General features: G+C 33.6%; 1 protein-coding gene across 1 annotated transcript in view; it reads right to left on the minus strand.

Moving 5' to 3' along the window:
- The window catches only part of IPO5 (importin 5), a 33,109-nt gene that overhangs the window by 5,002 nt on the left and 9,540 nt on the right, over window positions 1–18,567 (minus strand). Inside the window, exons 6-20 of the mRNA XM_006909396.3 lie at window positions 17,756–17,878; window positions 17,551–17,671; window positions 15,784–15,871; window positions 13,838–13,944; window positions 10,330–10,454; window positions 10,148–10,237; window positions 9,893–10,066; window positions 7,546–7,764; window positions 6,422–6,505; window positions 4,887–5,019; window positions 4,680–4,801; window positions 3,331–3,427; window positions 2,087–2,259; window positions 1,007–1,118; window positions 865–920 (exon numbers count right to left, since the gene is read on the minus strand). Of these exons, the coding sequence (XP_006909458.1) occupies window positions 865–920; window positions 1,007–1,118; window positions 2,087–2,259; window positions 3,331–3,427; window positions 4,680–4,801; window positions 4,887–5,019; window positions 6,422–6,505; window positions 7,546–7,764; window positions 9,893–10,066; window positions 10,148–10,237; window positions 10,330–10,454; window positions 13,838–13,944; window positions 15,784–15,871; window positions 17,551–17,671; window positions 17,756–17,878 (1,824 nt within the window). The remainder of the gene's footprint in view (window positions 1–864; window positions 921–1,006; window positions 1,119–2,086; window positions 2,260–3,330; window positions 3,428–4,679; window positions 4,802–4,886; window positions 5,020–6,421; window positions 6,506–7,545; window positions 7,765–9,892; window positions 10,067–10,147; window positions 10,238–10,329; window positions 10,455–13,837; window positions 13,945–15,783; window positions 15,872–17,550; window positions 17,672–17,755; window positions 17,879–18,567) is intronic.

Genomic DNA, 18,567 nt, shown 5'->3' on the forward strand with positions numbered 1-18,567 from the left:
AAGTTAGGGTGTCATGTCTCTTACCTGCCTATGAATAAAGGTGTATGGCAAGTATTGCACTTCTTGCAAAGACTGATCTTGGTACATACTTCAAAGTGTTTTTACTTGAGTATTTTCTGTTTTTTTGTTTTGCAAGAATGTTTCTAATTTTGAAGCAGGCTGATGGGAAGATGTGGTGTCAGTTACTTACAACATCTCATCCCTGTGAACTTGTGCTTGGTAGCATGTGAGCACGCTGCAGAGAATTGGGATGACCTGAACATGCCAGCACTGGTCCACCAGGATGGCCACGAGCCACATATTATAGACCCTAAATACACAGTTGAAATATGTCTGATCGTGTCAAATGGTTTGATGAGGCAAGAACTAAGTAACAAGGCAGAGAAGAATCCTATCAAATAATGTATGTATATTATTTACTAGAAGTAAATCTGCATTATTCTATAGTTCAGTAGAAAGACAGGTATTACAAAAAGATCTGGCCTTAAACTCTAGGTCCTTCAAGAGTATGTGCCTTCAGGTAGTCACTTAACATCTGAGTTTGAGTTCAAGCATCTTTAAAATAGTGAAAGCACCACCAAATACACAGCTGTGAGGACTAAGTAAAAGAAAATACTAGAACTACAAAGTACTTTTATGTGTACATATATGCAACAAAATGCATACACACAGCATTCAAAACACAAATCAGATAAGTCGAATGACTTATTCTCTAAATTAATAAAATATACATCAGATTCTTTTGCTAAAGATTACTAATAATTACATAAGAATGTCAGGTCAGATGGATTAGAAACGTAAGCATTTAAAAATCTTCCAGATAGAAATGACCAGGTAAATCAAGTTCTGAAGGGAATAATTTACCTCATCTTGCAGTGACTCTTCCACCTGTTCATCATAGTCTTCATCTTGTCTTTTAACTAAAACACATCCAAATAAATGTCTTTTTAAATGGTTGCCAAAATGGTCAAGGATTACATTCAGAAATAAAGCATAAAAAACCTACCTTGTCGCAATTCTTGATTTTTAAAATGTTCTTCAAGTTTAGCTTTCAGTATGCCTCCTAATTCTTCAAAGTGTTCATTACTAAGGCATCCATCTCCCATTACTTCAATGCACTAAAATGAGGTTGAAGAAAGAAAGCAACTAAGATTTACGGGTTTCTAAGAGTCAAAAGTTAAACTTCATTAAGAATCACATGGAAGCATGAGAAAAATGAGCATAGCTCAGTATCCTGGAAGACTAATGATTAAATGAACGGATATTCTTGGTTTGTATTTGTAACTATGCCAGTATATTAAAGAGAAGACTTTAAAACACATTTTGTTTTAAACTTGTTCTAGGCACATCTTAAGTGCCAGGCATTATGCTATGTGCTGAGTGTTCAAAGATGGAACAGGCCAACCAGCTTCTAAGGAGCCCAATCCTACATACATGCTCTATACAAAGACAGCACTGGAGAAGGGTTAGTCCGCTCTGGGAGGGCATCACAGGTAGAGGGAACAATATAGGCAAAGGTCTGGAAGCATGCATTCTTTGGAAAAACAAGAAATTTTGAACTGCAAGAGTGTAAATGGAGACAAAGATGCTAAAGAATTTTTAAACCTAATGGGAGCAAGCTATGGAGCTGTGAACAATGGGGGTGACCAAGAATATGGGAAGATTAGTGACTAAAACAAAGACCAAGTTAATGCTTGAGAAAGGAGAACAGGCTAAGAGGAAAAGTAAGAGCAACTTCTGGAACAGACCAAGTGAGGCTATTTTGGCAGCACAAAGAAGAGAGAAGACAATGGGGAAAAAACAGGAATTTAGAAGAGAGTCTAGAACAAAAATCAGACAATGAGTTGGAAATGATACCCAAGCTTTTATAGTCAGACTATAGGTAAATGATGGTAGAAACTACTTAAGACTGGAATACAAGGGTAGCTACTCTTAAGAAACAAATGACACCAAAACATTAAAATAAAAAAGAACTGGCCATTTTTAGTTAAAAAAAACCTGTTACACAAAAGTTCCCCAATGTATTGAGCAAGATTAATAAATGAACATATGACTTCATACATATTATTAAGAGAAAAATATTTACCTTTGCAAAAGAATGCATTATTTCTGAGAGGACATCTGAATCTGGTTCTGTGCCAATGGCCTTGATTAGAGCATCACACATAAAATGCCACATTTGTGTGAGATACTCAGGACCACGAACTCTCGCACATTCCAACAGAAGAGGCATGGATTCTGCTGCTGCCACTCGAACACGTATTATTGTTAAGGAAATGTAATCACTAGCCTCAAAAGATTGTCCTATCATTTTCTTATTTAAAAGTACTAAGTTAACAGGAGTGCTAAGCAACTTGTTTACCTAAGACTGCTATCCAAGAGCTTGTGTTAAATATAACATGTATAAAAATATAAGTCTCCCTGCTCACAAGACATACCTCCTGTGTTTTCTGTTACCTACAATATGAGTCTCAAATGTATCCCAAAAACATAAAAACGACTGTGAAAAGACCTGAGACCCTTGGATCTCTTCCTGTACTAGTCTTTTCCATTTTTAATAAAAGTTTAGTTGTCTTTCTCTATCTAATACCATTTTCAAAATAAAGTCTCAAGAGTTCCTCTTAAAAACAATTCTGCTTTGTTTTCTTAAATAATGGGAATTCTCTGCTGGGCAAAAGCCATCTTCTGTAAAGGATGCCACTACAGGATACTGCATGAGGACTACAACAAAGGGACTCTAGAGGCAGAGAGAGCTGAGTTTGGGTCTGGGCTCTACCACTTTGTTGAGTTGTCTTTTTTTAACCCACTTATGAAATTTTGTGTGTGCAAAGGCATAAACATGTAACTTATAGTAGTAATTACTATGTTGAGGAGGAAAATATTTAATATGCAGATATACCAAGAGATGTTTCTTTCTAAAGATGCTATCTACATTTGAAATGTAGGATTCTGTGCTACAGCAAGTTATTAGTGGGTTTCTAATCTATTGAGAAAGGTCTTACTTTTTTAACATTACCAAACAACTATTGGAAAAACTAGCAATTATATACAATTGTATACGTTTGCCAATAAAATACCAATCCTTAAAATCCTTCGGTGGACCATAGAAAACAGCCAATTTAATAGGTAACATTTTCTTTTTTCATGTTTTTGGCTCAAGTGAAACAAAGGCATATGCAAAGAACCAAGTTTACAACCTGAAACTATAGTTACTGCAAACATAAACAATAGTGATATACCTTTCAGTTAACGCAAAGTCTAATAATACCTGAAAACAAGCTAAAATTAAATAAATCTAGACATGTTTTGCATTCAAAAACTGCAGGATATCATCGTGGAAATAAAATTTCAGTAAAGGGACCATCAGTTTGACAACCTGTTCGGTGTATTCCACAAAGCCTTCCTTTAACTCCTTAGCATAGCAAACCTGAAATCAAAGTATTGGAAAAGTACTTAAGATTCATGTTAGTTTATAGGTATTTTTATTACCTAAGGACCAGAGAATGTTGTATTCTGACTAGAATTACATTTAAGGATACATGTAGGACCATTAAATTAGTCTTTCAACCAAAAAAAAAAAAAAAAAAGAAAAATGGGAAAAGGCCATGAAATGATTGTAGCATATACTGTCACTTAAAAGTCTGGAATACTACATATTTTTATTTTTGTGTCAGAGAATTTTGCAAAAGTTTCAGCACTCTGAAAATACTTCGAACAAAATATATCAATTAGGAAAAATAATTTTAAAAGATATTTTAAAAACTTAAAAACTTAATTGTTAGCGTATCATTTACTTTGTAAATGTGCAGCCAACAGGCTTGTTATTTTATATTAAAAAGATCCTTTCAATAAGTGATTTTTAAAACAGAAAAAAGTGTTGTTTTAATAATTTTTAAATTCTCTTCCACTACATTAAAAGATTTGATACTTTGTTTAAAGATGTTACATTTGCTCTCCAGTTAAAAGATACTTTACAGATCCAAAATGTTTATAAATTATAGTCAGTATTGATAAGTTTAAGAAATATGTTGAAATGAATTAGAGAACAAAATGCTTTAGTAATAAGAAATTAAAGCCATTAACTGCTAAATTTGTAATATACCCTAATCTTTTCTTTTAAAAAATATATTATCCTCTACTGTCTATAACATGCTCATAAAGGCAAACAAAAAACTCAAAGAGAACTTAAACACAAATCCCATAACACAAGAAATTATCAGTGTACACATTTTAATTTTCTACCATGTTTATTTACACAAACTACATCATACCAGTTTTACTTAATATCATGAGTACATTTCTGGATATTCGCTCAAAAGATATTCCTTGGCCAACTACTATACACTAAGCACAAAACTCAAAAATCTTTGTCCTCCGTGGCTTTCTAACCGCTGTGTTAATACTCTAGTATTAACCATCTTACTAAAAGCAGGTATTCAAGCTATTCTTTTTTTTTTGTTATAAGAAACAGCACTGATAATAAAAGGTTTCATCTACATGATTTCTTTAGAATGGAAATCCATAAGTAGAGATGTTGGGTTAAAAGATTTCTACACCTTTAAGAATATATTCCTGCTCTTCAAAATTTCTTTAGCATCTATAAAAAGCACTCCTATCAAATGTATATAAATGTATTATAAGAAGCTGTAAAACAAAGTTTAAACATCACTATCACTTACCAGCATCTGACAAGCAGTTGACTTTTCTTCCAGTCCTGCAGTTTTAATACCAAAACTCTGCTGATCACCAAGGTTCACAAATTCCCAACCATCATCATCACTCATATTCTCCATGTCTTGGGCTATTTACAGGGAGGAAAACAAATTTATGTTAAAATTAATAACAGAGAGAAATTTTACAATTGCTATCTTCATGAAGATACCTACTATCTAAAAGGGCTACTTCAGGCTTAATTGAAGCTGTCTTCATTAAAGGCCCCATAACCACTGGAAGGTATTGCTGAAATTCTTTTCCAAGGATTTTGCACATTCTGGCCCATGCTGAGATCATGTAAGAGATCTGGGGAAAAAATTAAAATTGATTTTAAAACAGGGAAATACAACATCATAAAGTTTTTTCACAGAAACAATGTTTCATTTTATATTCACAGCATTTTAAGTAAAAAGTGCATTTTCTAAGGTCTTATGCTTAAACAGAAACAATAACAAAATCATTGTGAACCTCTATACTGGAATACAGATAGCAGGTGAGGCAAAAGAGAAGACCAGGACCGTATCTATATTTTCCTACTTCAAGAAGCAAAAAATAGTTCTCTCTACTATTACTTGAATCACATAAATAAAGCCCAACTTAAACATAATCAATTCCTAGGCACTAATTTCCTTGATGGCAGAAATATATTATTTGACGCTATACCCCTACTGCCTAGTTTTCCATTCATTAAACCTTTATTAACATATTCACACCCAAGAAACAAAACGTCCTTTTCTCCTAGCTGTTGTAATTTTCTGTGTAAGTGGCTGGGTCTATTTAAGACACTTCTTCTCCTACTATTATGTGTACATAGACAATTATCTGCAAACTACCTACAGAGAATCTGGTTCTAATTCATCACCCTTGTCACCCAGAAAGTGATTTTTACTCTCCAATATCTATCTATATGTCTATCTCACATGCTTACAGGCACACACTTCCTATTTCTAATTAAAAACAAAACAAAACAATTTTAAGTATATAGGAAACAATTAGTGTGTCTATGCCAAGTAAAAATTTAATTTGACAATTATTTATTGGCTGCCTGTTTTATGTTAGGCATTGTGAATATTATTAAGATTAGGAAAAACATTTATGATTATTACTATTATTATAATACAGTGTCATAGTACCCACCACCCAAACTTGTACCAGATGTGAAACATGAGCAGAAGTCAGCCAGGCTGGGTGGGGGAGGGTTCTAAGTTAAAGAAATGTTTATTTATAGGCAGAGAAGAGAGCACAGAATGTTCTAAGATTGTTAAGGTTTTTGTATGTCTTTTTCTTTTGACAGGGGAGGGAAGTCATGCAGCATTCCAAGGACCAGGAGACATCCAAATAGAGATGTCTAGTAAATGTATGTATAAATGAACCTTGAATTCAGAGAAAGATCTGGAAGTCACAAACATACAGAGGAAAACTAAAGCCGCAAATGTGAATTACACTGCTCAAAGGGAATGAGAAGATAAGAGGGCATAGGACAGAACCCTCAAGAGCACCATAACCTTGAGAGTCAGAAAAGAGTAAGCAGCTACAACAAACTGACGAAAAATGTCATGAGAAGCGGAAGTCAAATCAGTGAAGAATACATCTAAAACCAGGGGCTGAAGAAACCAATTACTAATTTTCTTTTTGTTTTAGTACATTTAACCTTGTGCTGTCTGCAACTCCTAAATGCATCAAGGTGAATGTGTGAAGACTACTTTACCTGAGGATCGTCATCTTCCATATCACTGAAGTCTGTCTGGGTCTTCAACAAAAGCTGCATCACATCTGATGCATCTTGCATGAACTAGGAGAAAATATTTGGGAAAATCAACACCAATATTACTTGTGTATATCAGATCTGAAAGGTACTTACTGCTTCTCACATAATAACAACACTTACCCAAACGATCTATTACATTTCCCACATGGGTCATAACCCCTCAGGTAAAAGGATCTATATTGCAACAGACTTAGTGCTCTTTCTAGAAAAACATATTTTCCAGTGAAGGTCAAAGTGAACTGCAGTATAAAGGTATTTCTAATGGCATTAAGTTTTTGTCTATGTCTTATGTATTTCTAGAAGTAAAAAGATAATCCAAATCCATAAAGAAAATTTTAGATTGCTCCAAAGAACTACATGATTTTCATTTAACTGTGTGTATGGTTCTGGCAATCTGCACCGTAAAAGCAGGCAGTGTTTCAAAAATAGGTTGACAGCCAGATACACAGAGCATGGAACTTAAAAATGTTTTACTGGTTAGGATCTTGGTGTCCCACAGAAAAATAATTTATAAAATACTGATGCTAGTTTTAGAGACCAGATAGAGAGGTTCTTTCATGATACTTCTAGTAATCATAACGTGAGGGGTTGATGACAGAGGAACTTCTTTTGGATTAGCTTTCACAATGCTGAGCTATTGGCTGGGAAGAAAAACACAATGTCCAATGGTCTTTGCAAATTATTTTCTAAAAAGCTCTATATGATGCTTTTTAAATTAACAAGAAAGAAACTGGAATGTTTCCAAGCACATGTTTAAATGGGTAAAACTAAACATATGGATCTTGAACTCCACGTCTCCAAAGAGATAAAGACTTTTCATGTGGGAGGGAAAAGGAGAGGTTTCAAGAACATAACTGGGTTAAGAAGAAACCTTAACATTAATGATGAAAAAATGAAGGCAACGATTTATTTATATATAAAATAGGAGTAATGTGAGAGTAAGATGATGGAAAAAAACAAGCATCCAGAAAACCATTTATCAGAATGAAAAAACCTTCTTGTACCCTCAATGCCTTCATAGCCAAATTACAAAATGTAAATTCAACATACTACAAATCACTTACTTTTTCCTTCCCAACAGCCAGACCAATGAGACTAATGCATTCAATAGTTTTTCCTCTGAGAAGTCTAAGTTCCTTTTGAACTGCATTCTCAACAATGTGCTTTAGTGATGGCATAAATAAGTCATAGTAGGGAACAAATTTTTCCTCTGCAGTATCTGCAACTGATGCAATGGATGTCACAACTTGTTCCAAAACTAACTTGGTGCCTTTTTGAATCAACTAGAAGGAAGACACACAAAATAAATATGTAAATGAGAAACCAGAAGAAACACTCCCTTCAAGTTCCCAAAGGCTTTTCCCAAATGTTTTGAAATAGCAAGCTGAGAACACCCTCCAGAAGCCAGAGTGGAGATTGCAGGTTTTGGAGCAAATTTAGTAATTTGTTGAACTATTTATGTAGGATCATGCCTTACTTCTGCTTTATCTCAAAGCACAGCTAGTTGCTGAGCACAAATTTGACTCTTAAAATTTTTGCATCCATCAAGCTTAATGCCTACCTAATCCCATTTGTTCATTTTTCCTCATTTATTCCTACTACGTACTACATATGATGTGCTGTCTTACTGTGTTGTGAAGAAAATTCCCTTTTGGGTCCATTCCATTATCTTCTAATCTGACTCTCCCCAGAAGATATCACTAATGATAACCATGGGTACCCTCTTTCATCCACTTCTCTGTCTTGATGAAACAGATGAGACCATCCTTTCTCCTGCACCAAAGGTCTACATTATTCTCTGACCTGGTTAATAACAAAAACTAACTGAGTATTTGTAGCTGGGCTCACGCTATCACCTGCCAATATTATTTGATAATTCCTTGTGAATTCATGTGAATACTTAATCCAGCAACTACTCCAGATTTTCTTCATTCTCATCAACTACAACCACATCCTCAGCAGAGCTCCTCACCTTGTATTGAGTTCCACTACACCTTTAAGATGTAAACATATTCCCTTCTGCATATCTTGGCATCTGCTTTGTGTTTAATATCTTGGTCTGCCTCTGATCTCAAAGGAATGTCCTTCTTCCTTGGAAATACCTTCTCTTCGCACAACTCTTGCTCACATACTATATCCTCCTCCCCATCCCATCTCAGCAACTCCGTTCTTTAGTCTTTAAATATCTCACTTGCCTCTGAGGGAAGGAGATACAGAAACTCTCTTCACACTTCAGCCCTCTACCCAAATCTACTTGTAAAATCACATTTCATCCATCTATTTCTGATTTAACCAACCAACCAATCTGTCTTCAACTTGGGTCTACATCTTTCTGTCTTCAGATATACTCATGTTTCTTTGTCATACTCCGATTCTGCTGTCATCTGATACTGAACACTCATCCTTTGTTTCAAACCCCTTTCTTTGTCTTCTGAGACACCGTGTATCTCATCTTCTTCCCTGTTATTCTTTAGACCAGTGCTATGCAAAGTGTGGTTTACAAAATGTCTGTTACTGGTTCATAATGAGTTAAAGTACAGAAATTTGGTGCTAGAAACTTTTACAGTAATTTGACAGTACCTTTATGTCTGTTGATTATGATAGCAATAAAGGCTTTAATTTTCTATGTCCTTTTTATTCATTTCGTTTTTATAGTAGTAATTTATTTTCATTGTTTTTGACAACTAGGCCTCAATCTTTTGTCTTTCTTACCTGTGTCTTTGCTCTCACATACTGCTGTACTACGTCATTCAGTTGTTTTTAGGTTGCCTCTCTTATTTAAGCTATAACCATAAACCATCTTCTATTTGAATGGCCAGGCTTCATTTTAAAACCTCAATGTATTTAAAGCAAAAATACCTTTTCCACACCTTCTATTTCTGTCACCTATGTTAGAAGGATGGTATTCTTCTCTTTCATTTTCTAAAATTCAAACTGGCAGAAAGAAACTGCTGATGCTTCCTGAGAAATATCTTTCTGAATCACCTTTCCTTGCCAATTTCCACTATTACCATCTATGCTACCTGAACAATGATCTTATGACGATCTTGCTGAGTTTTCTGTTAATGCTTCACAATGCTACTATGCTAATATTCTACAATCACATTACTCTGATTTCTTGCAGCAGTTAAGAACATAAAATGGTTCTTCTAAATTTTCATAAACCAGAATTAAAAAATAACTGCCTTGGTTTCAAGGCAATTCATATACTGATTTTACCTAACCTATAGGCCATTATCTTCCCCAAGTCCAAAACTGGTTCCTTCTCTGTCAAGCCTGAACTGTCCTCCTTCTAACTTTCTATTCTTTATAGTCATGCTGAAAGCCCTCTTTCTCCAAGGGTCTCTCACCCACCAAATTAACCTAAATTAATCTCAAATGGGGGGTGCTTAAAACAATCTTACAACTTACCTCCTGAAGTTTAAGTACCATGATGGAATGCAAATGTTTCACCAAATTATCTAAATATGGAATAAGTAGTGACTTGGGACAGTCCTCAGTAAAGTTAATGAGAGCGGCAGCAGCATGTGCCTGCACTCGTTGATTGCCTTGGTCTTCCATGGTCTGTAGCAGAGCTGCAATCACCTGTGAAATGAAAACACTTAAGCATACATTCTGAAATGCCACTCCTTCTTTTTAAAGTTTGAGTGTTTGAAAACTTGTTACCTTCTCATGAAATTTCTTTTGGAAACCAGGTGCAAAATCTGTAGCCATCTGTCCCACGGCATTACAGGCTGCATACCTTACTCTTGGATGCTGTAATATGTTCCTTTGTATTAGTAAAGGTTTTCTATTTCTCATGTGAAACTACGGTGATAATTACAAATCAAACATTTATCGATACTTACAGGATCCTGAAGAAAAAGCAAAACAAAATTTACTATCTCATTTAGAATTCCTTCCATTTGCTGGTGGCATCCTTCACCAATGGCAGATAAGGCCATTAATCCTGCATGCCGGTATTTCCAGTCAGCTACAGAAAAGAATTACAAATAAAAGAACAGGAATGAGACACTACAAACATGTAATTCTGGTAGAAGTATAAAAAAGTTCTCATTTTGAAAAGAATAAAATGTTCTTATACATTAATTAGAAAAATGGGCAGAAAAAGTATCTGACTAGATTATTTCATTGTAATAGTGATTATGTTACACAAGCATTTTATTCCAAAAGTTAAAGGGCAATATGGAAGCAAAGAGCTTATCAGTATTTATATCAACTACTTAAAAGACTCTTCCCTCTAATATTTTACTAAAATAAATTTAAAAGTCTGGATTTTCTGTGTCACACACTGCTATTTACTGAATATAGATTTGCTGATTTCCATGGTCATATTTCTTTAAAAAGAAAAAAGGCTGAGAAAATATGCTAATTTAAAAATTTTATTTAATAATATGGTAAGTGAATATGGATGAACCTTATTTGTATTTTAATATTAATAATGGATACCTGCTTTTTGGTTAGCACAGTATTAGTTAAGCAATGTTTATGTTATTGGATTTCATATCCTAGTATGTAATTTCCCTGACTCTCATTTCTAAATATTAATATTTACTGTATTATTGTCCCTTCCAATTGCTTCAAATTCCATGTTGGACAAAGCAAGATATACATAAATACATAAAGCTGTGGATAGCAATGGTTCTCAAAGTGGGGCCCGAGAACTCTGGGATTCCCTGAGATTCCTTCGCGGAGTCTACAAAGTCTAAATTATTCTAATATTATTCTTTCATTCTTATTTTGAGGGTACAGTAAAATATGCTAGGGATTACAACATGTGTAGAATCTCAAGAGACTGTATATAGAAGCAGATATAAAAATTAGCTATTTAAAAGATATCTACAAAGTTGCAGAAAAAGGACATTCTTCTAATACTTTGTTTTGGAAAAGAGTCATTCTTCACAAAAAAATGTTATTTTTATTAACATGTAATGAGTTTATCGTTATTTTAAAATAATTGCTTTAATTTCAAATACAATAAACACTGATGTAACCCACATACACAAAAGCACTCTGGGATACTCAGTAATTTTTAGAGTGTAAAAAGGTCCTCAGAATAGAAAGTTTGAAAATTGCTGGTACAAGAGTTAATCAAGTTGTATAAAAATCCTGAATTATATCATACTTAATTTTTCACTTTGGGAAACCTACGTAAAGATAACTCTATTGTAACTAATTCTACTATAAAAATTTTCTGAAAAACTGCTAATGTTGTTGTTAAAACTTTATTATCACCTATAATAATATTATTTTATATGTTTTAAATGTGTTTAATTACTCAATATACCATTGTCAAAATTTCTACAACTGATGAATAACAATCCCAGGAAACCAATATATCAGTATCTGATACTAATCCTTGTACACTGCAAAGATCCCCAATCTTTATGGAACCAGGGACCAGTGCTCCTATGACAACTGAACGCATGATGATCTGAAGAGGAGCTGAGATGGTGATGCTAGCGCTGGGAAATGGCTGCAAATACAGATGAAACTTCACTCATTCACCCACTGCTCACCTCCTGCTATGCAGCCCAATTCCTAATAGGCCATAGACGGGTACCAGTCCATGGCTCAGGGGTTGGGAACCCCTGGTATACTGAACTTACTAAAAAAATGTAATAAATATTTATTGACATAGGATATCTATATTTGGTTCAGAGATGTGCCTCATATATTCTCAGCATGCAGAGTTCCTGGAAGAATGTTCAGCAAAATGTGACGATATTGTATAGGGATTTCAAAACAGTTTTCCTCCTCTGAATTGGAAGATTTAAAAAAATTTGCTGTTTATTATTTAAAGCAAAAACAATAAAACTTTTAAGGGCCATATGTTAAGTTACTACAAAATATATATCATTTACTATCGTTAAAGTTCTTTTCGCATATTAAATACATCTTTGGATTTTAACCTCAATCCTGGGCGCAGGGCAAGCATCATTTTCCTACTTTACAGATAAGGAAATAAAAGTGCAGACTTGCTCAAGGTCATACATTTTAAGTGTTAGAACTTAAAGTCAAATTCTTTAACTACAAATCCAAAACCATATCCACAACAAACCTATTTAAGTAGTGTGAATCAATGGAGAAACACTGATAGCTGGTTGACCCTGTGCAATCTTTAATATCTCTGGGCTTTACTTTCATCTTAAAAATGGAAAAGCGAGATTATTTCTAGCAGCTCTTATAGGTTGAATAATCTGTGATGCTAACTATCACCATCTCTTTGCAAACAAACAAACAAACCACCCAAAATTGAGAGGCTGAAAAAAGGAGAAAACTATTATTATTCAAGACCCAGATGTAAAAACACATCATTTAAAAGGGATAATGGTTTTGGACCATGCCTTTTCAGGATAAATAACAATTGTATAGAATAAGGAGCTAGGTGAATAGCATAATGGCTAGAGTTCTTAATAATTCATTTTCATTTCAAGTTGGTATTGTCACTCCATTTTACTACTTTAAGATCTCAAATCAATGGTTTGACCCTCCAGTTTGTTTCTTGTAATGTTCCCTATAAATACTCAGACAAGCAAGCCAGGATTTCTCTATTAGTGTATGTGGTATCATTATTTGCAATCAACAAAAACTGTTAACACTTAATGGGGGAAGTGTGGAATATTATACTACATGGTGATACGATGTACTGTAGAACAAAAGCTTAAGCTAAGTATGGTGTGCCTGTATGGTATTTTCGCATTCCAGAAAAACACCTGCATATATGCATAATAAAGTCATAGAAAAAAATGGCGAGGGCAGAGCACACACAACAGTCTCAGAACTGTTAACAGCTAAGGTAAGGGACTTTTAGTTTACACATTTCTGTATTCGAATTAAAAAATAGTCAAACACATTAACTTTGTAATTAAGAAGACAAAAATAAGACATGTATATAACAATTTTTGGTACTGATACGAATTACAAAGGCTGACAAATGATCAAATGTTAGGGAAATGATAGAAAATACTGATAAAGGGAGATTATATGAATCAAATATGCTAATATTTCTTAAACAGTCAAATAATGCCTTAAATTCACATCTAGATATTTCTAGCTAGGGAGGAAATCTGTAACTCTTCCTTAGAATTTATAAGTCTTTCCTATACACTGAGGACAATTCTAGGGAGAACTGAATAATATTTGCAATAGTGAAGAAGAATATTCTTTACCATAAGACTGAATGTTTCCAAAGATGGCTAAAGAACTTTTACTAGTATAACGTAAAAATCAGGTTAAACATAGAAGATAAAAAGGCAAAGATTAATTTGTAGACACAGTCTAAACATCTGTTAGAGTTTAAGATTTAGAAAGACACATTCCACTATTTTAACATTTGAAAGAAATATAGCTTACGATTTTGAAGCATTTGCATAATGTGTTCCTTGATCATTGGCAAAACGAGTTTTCCACCAAGTCCACAAGCCATTCGGTCTAAAGCACTCTCACCAGCAACCGCATTGCTGTACATAAACAAAATTTAATGTATTCAATCTATTCAAAATACAGAACAGTACCCTATACAGACATTTCTAAATATCTTATTGAACTGGGACTAAAAAATAATTTAAACAGTCTTTTGAATGTATGTATTAAGTTGTGGGTTAAAAACCTTAGAGTTAAAAGGGGGCAGGAGGTAGGCAAATAAAATGTTTATCATGAGTCATCACAGTTTAAAAAGTCCTGTCTGAATCTTATTTTTCAAGGCTTTTCCCTTTTTCTCTCTCTACATCTCTCACTAGCTAAAAGTTAGCTTATGATACTTTCAAGACTCAGAAGTATGAGCAGAGAATTTAGGAGAGCCTTGTGTATATCATTTTCTGGACATGTATCCTTCAAGCTTATCAGTGGACTGAACATAGAAAACTGAAAAAGGTGCTGAAACTATATGAATATCTTCTCACTATAAGCTTATTTATCTTTAAAGAACAAATTGTATTGCTAAAAATTATGTATAGGTGAAACTCAATTCTAGTGTTTTCATTAAAAATTGAAGAAATTTGGGCATAAAAGCCTTACACAGTTTTAGAAATCAAAGATTAATAGTGAGTTTGATACGTGAATAATTTTTAACTGTTTTGTGAAAATAACATTATATACATAAAGATAAAATGGTAAGTGATCTTTAGAATAGGTTCTCAGACAAACTGATCTGAAAAATATATTTAAGGCCTACTTACTAATAGGTAAGAAAATCTTATTCATCTAGTCCACAAAAAATAGCTTCATAAATTATATAAATATAAGTGCTTTTTTCAGAGCAAATTATAGGCCAGGTTAGCAGCACATTAAAGAAACTGAACCAGGGAAAGGAAACGAAACCCGATCTGAGCCAAGTCTTCTCTTCAGCCCTATTAGGTGATTTCCAGTGAAGGATTACTTTCATATACTTCGAAACATAGTTAAGCCAGAAATCAGTCATTTTTAATAATGAGATTAAGCCTCAAACGCACACCATGTATTCTGTTAAGTCAAATGTCTTTCATTTCTAATATTGTTATAGTAGCTTATAGTGACTACCAGCCTTTCACAGGAAGAATTTCAGTTCTTTTTAAGAAAGAAAAGTAGTGTAATGCCCTGGGAAGAGTAAGAGAAATGGTATTAAACTCTAGCCTACCAACTATGTAATCTAGTCTACCGACTATGTAATCATGGACAAATCACTCAACTTTCTCTCTCCATTCTGCATCTTTAATATAATATAACCTTTAGCACTCCCGAATGAAAAACAGAGTTCTGAAATGCTATGTTTCAAACACATGTAAGAGGCCATCATCACTACTGGACAGTGAAAACAGACTTTGTTAACTTTTCCACAGGAATCTATATTCATGGGGGCCTTCTAAGTCACAAGTAAAATAGTAATTCCAGTGTTACTGTCATCTACTGTACAAGTCTCATCACTGTCTACTCTTTAGCCTAAAGTTAAATTGCATTTTATTAGGAAAATACAAAGTTTCACATGGAATTTTGCTAAAACAACCACTGTAAATAAAGTCTATGCATATAAAGGAAATTATCACAATAAAGCTTCTTTATACATATTTTTTAAAATATTCATACAAGAAAATCTTAAAAAAAAATTTAGAGTAAAATGGGGTAGAAAAGATAGTTGCTTTATTAAAAATAAGTATTTAGAGATCTGATGCAGAAAAGTATACAACAGGAAGCCTAAGTGTCCCATATTTCAAACTTAAAAGTTAAAAAAAGATGGGCCTTATAACTCTAAATCTCTCACTGCTACCTGATCTTGCTCTATCCTGTCAAGGAACCTCCGTACAGTATCCGGTGTGTATGATTACCTGTCAAAATCATCATCTTCTAATTCATCCGCATTTGCCCAGTCCTCATCCTCTTCCAGATCAACCATCATTGCTAACATCTGAGGAACTAAAGGAAATAATTATTTCAAACCTAAAGACCATGGCTTTTTATTTTATCAATATCATTTACAAACAAGAATTTTAAGAAGTAAAAAATAAAAGATTCACTTTACCTCCAAGAGAGACAAAAAAATTATTTGCCTGTGCCCCCAACATCTGGTTTGTTAAATTTTAACATTTTTGCCACATTTCCTTTATATCTTGTTCTTTTAAGTAACATATAAGAGTCAAACTTCCCAAATCCTAATTCATTCTTTCCCTCCTGAGGACCAGAGATAAGCGCCGTAATAAAATCAATGTTTCGATTCTCAAACTGTTTTTACACTTGAACTATAGATTTCTGTATCTATATACAAAACTATAGATTTCTGTATCTATATACAAAAGACAGCAGTATTTCAAGATTTTATTTTTCATATAATAAATGGTATCATACTATATGCATCCTTTGGCAATTTTTTGCTTTTTTCTCAAAACACATGGATTTCATTTTAATTACTTCATAGCATTTCATTATATAAACACTATCCTGCTGATAGACATGTTGGTTGTTTCCAAATTTTTTCATTACAAAATTTGCCTTGATGAGATTCTTACATATCTCCTTGACAAGTGTGCGCTCAGGGCATAAAATTGCTACAAGTGTCCTCAATAGTACTAAAAATCAGTAAACTCCTCTCAGTGGTTGCATAAGCTTGCATTTCTAAGGGAAGTTTTAAAGGAGACCTGTATTATTTCACTAAAATGTGTGAAGTGCACTAGAGCTGTGAAAATGAGTCCTCTCCTAGGCAAACCCTTTACTACACTCAACATTCGACATCATCAACACTCAACACTATCGGTTTTTGACAACTTGTATTCCACAATTACACTTGTTTTTAAAGAGGCAGTGTTCCTTAGCTATTTCAGATTCCTCTTTTGCAAATTTCCTATTCCTAGCCTTTGTGTAATTTCTAGATACCGTGCACTGCAACTACTTCCTCTCAATGTGCAGCTTATCTTTTAATTTTACTTACGGTGTATTTAGTTGGACAAAAAACTGTTTTAGTATTTGCAGATTTAGCAATGATCAATGGTTTGCGATTCAGTCTTAAAAAAAAATCCTTTTCTACTATCGAACTTTACTTACAAAATGTATCTATATTATTTAGTTTTTAATTAACCCCAAATTGGTTTTTATAGAATATTTGAGGTTGTGATATTTTTTTCCATAGAAGTAACTAAAGACTCTTGATGAATTATCTTTTTAAGTCAGCTTTTTTTCCACATGAATGGATCTGCTCCCAGACCTTTTTGTTCAATCCACTCCATTTGTCTGTACCTGTACCATCAACAAATTCTAAATCTTCACAGTCAATTAATTGGTCATCACAATTCTCTTGGCTACTTCAGGCCCTACGTTCTTTGACATGAATTTTGGGATCAATCTTCTAATCAACTCTATTGAGATTTTGACTAAAATTATACTGAATTTATAGATTAATTTGAAAATTAATATTTAGTTCTTTCGATATGTTTAATTCTTTTAGCCCATGTACCTATGTATACAGATGCATTTTCCAGATTCATCTGATTTTGAAAGGACATTGATTATATCAACAAAAATGTGAACTTACGCAACTCTCAGCAAATTTATCCAATAATTCTCCCACATTAACATAAACTATTTAAAGACCTTTGACTTACTAGTCTGTGCAATGATATTGGTATGTTTTCTTAACATAGCGGCTGCAGTCTCAGAGAGGGTCACAATTACTTCAAGGGCAAGCTGGCGTTGCATATTATTGAGGCTAGTGTCTCCACACAACTACAAAGAAAACATATTTGCATATATTTAAGTAGTTTACTCACTGAAAATAATACAGAACATTTTCTGAAGTATTCAATTTACCTTTAGACTTAGTTGTAAAGTAGCTTCCAAGTGAGGGCGCAAATACTTTGGAACAGTATCTGCAATTTCAACGAGGGATTTTAGGACTGAATCATCATTTTGGTAGCACGAGTCATTTACAGCCTAGAAAAGATGAAACAAAAAAAAGTCTGTGCTCAACAGCCACTTTATGCCTCGTTAGCCAAAACATTAAGAGGTAAACAACAGAGAATTATGAGAGTATTTTTCATCAAATAATTTAGCAATCTATATTATGCAAATGTTCATTCTATCTACAGCCACATGTATACTTTTCCTTTTTACTGTTAACAAGAAACATTCAAAATAAGGATTTACTTCTAAGTCAAAATTAAAATCACTGAAACTGTAATAACCACAACAAAACTTATGGCTATCAAGGAATTCTTTTCGTAACCAGAAGGAATCCTTTTCTCTGTCCTTCCTATATCCGTGTCCTAGTTTTTTTCATATACACAGTAAATACTAGATCCTCTGATACATTTAAAGTGTCCAATATTACCCAATTAATTTTTTTTGATGTCAAGTTTGGTCACTGTGTTACTTAAGTGTGCATTTCATATCTATCACTGTCTATTTCAGAATGACAACTCCTAGATGTTCTGCTAACATTTTAACTTTCTCCAAACTCAGAGGAAGAAAAACCTGAGATTATACTTAGTAACTTAAGATTTTTAGGTAATAAACTACTAAAACAGAATGACACAGTTAATGTTTTGTCATTGACTTAAACTATCTTTTTAGTTTGAATGTAGAGGGAGAAAAGTTTCTACTAAATCCTTCTAACAACTCTT

Source organism: Pteropus alecto, unplaced genomic scaffold (genome assembly GCF_000325575.1).
Source record: "Pteropus alecto unplaced genomic scaffold, ASM32557v1 scaffold13, whole genome shotgun sequence".
In the NCBI taxonomy this organism is placed as follows: Eukaryota; Metazoa; Chordata; class Mammalia; order Chiroptera; family Pteropodidae; genus Pteropus; species Pteropus alecto.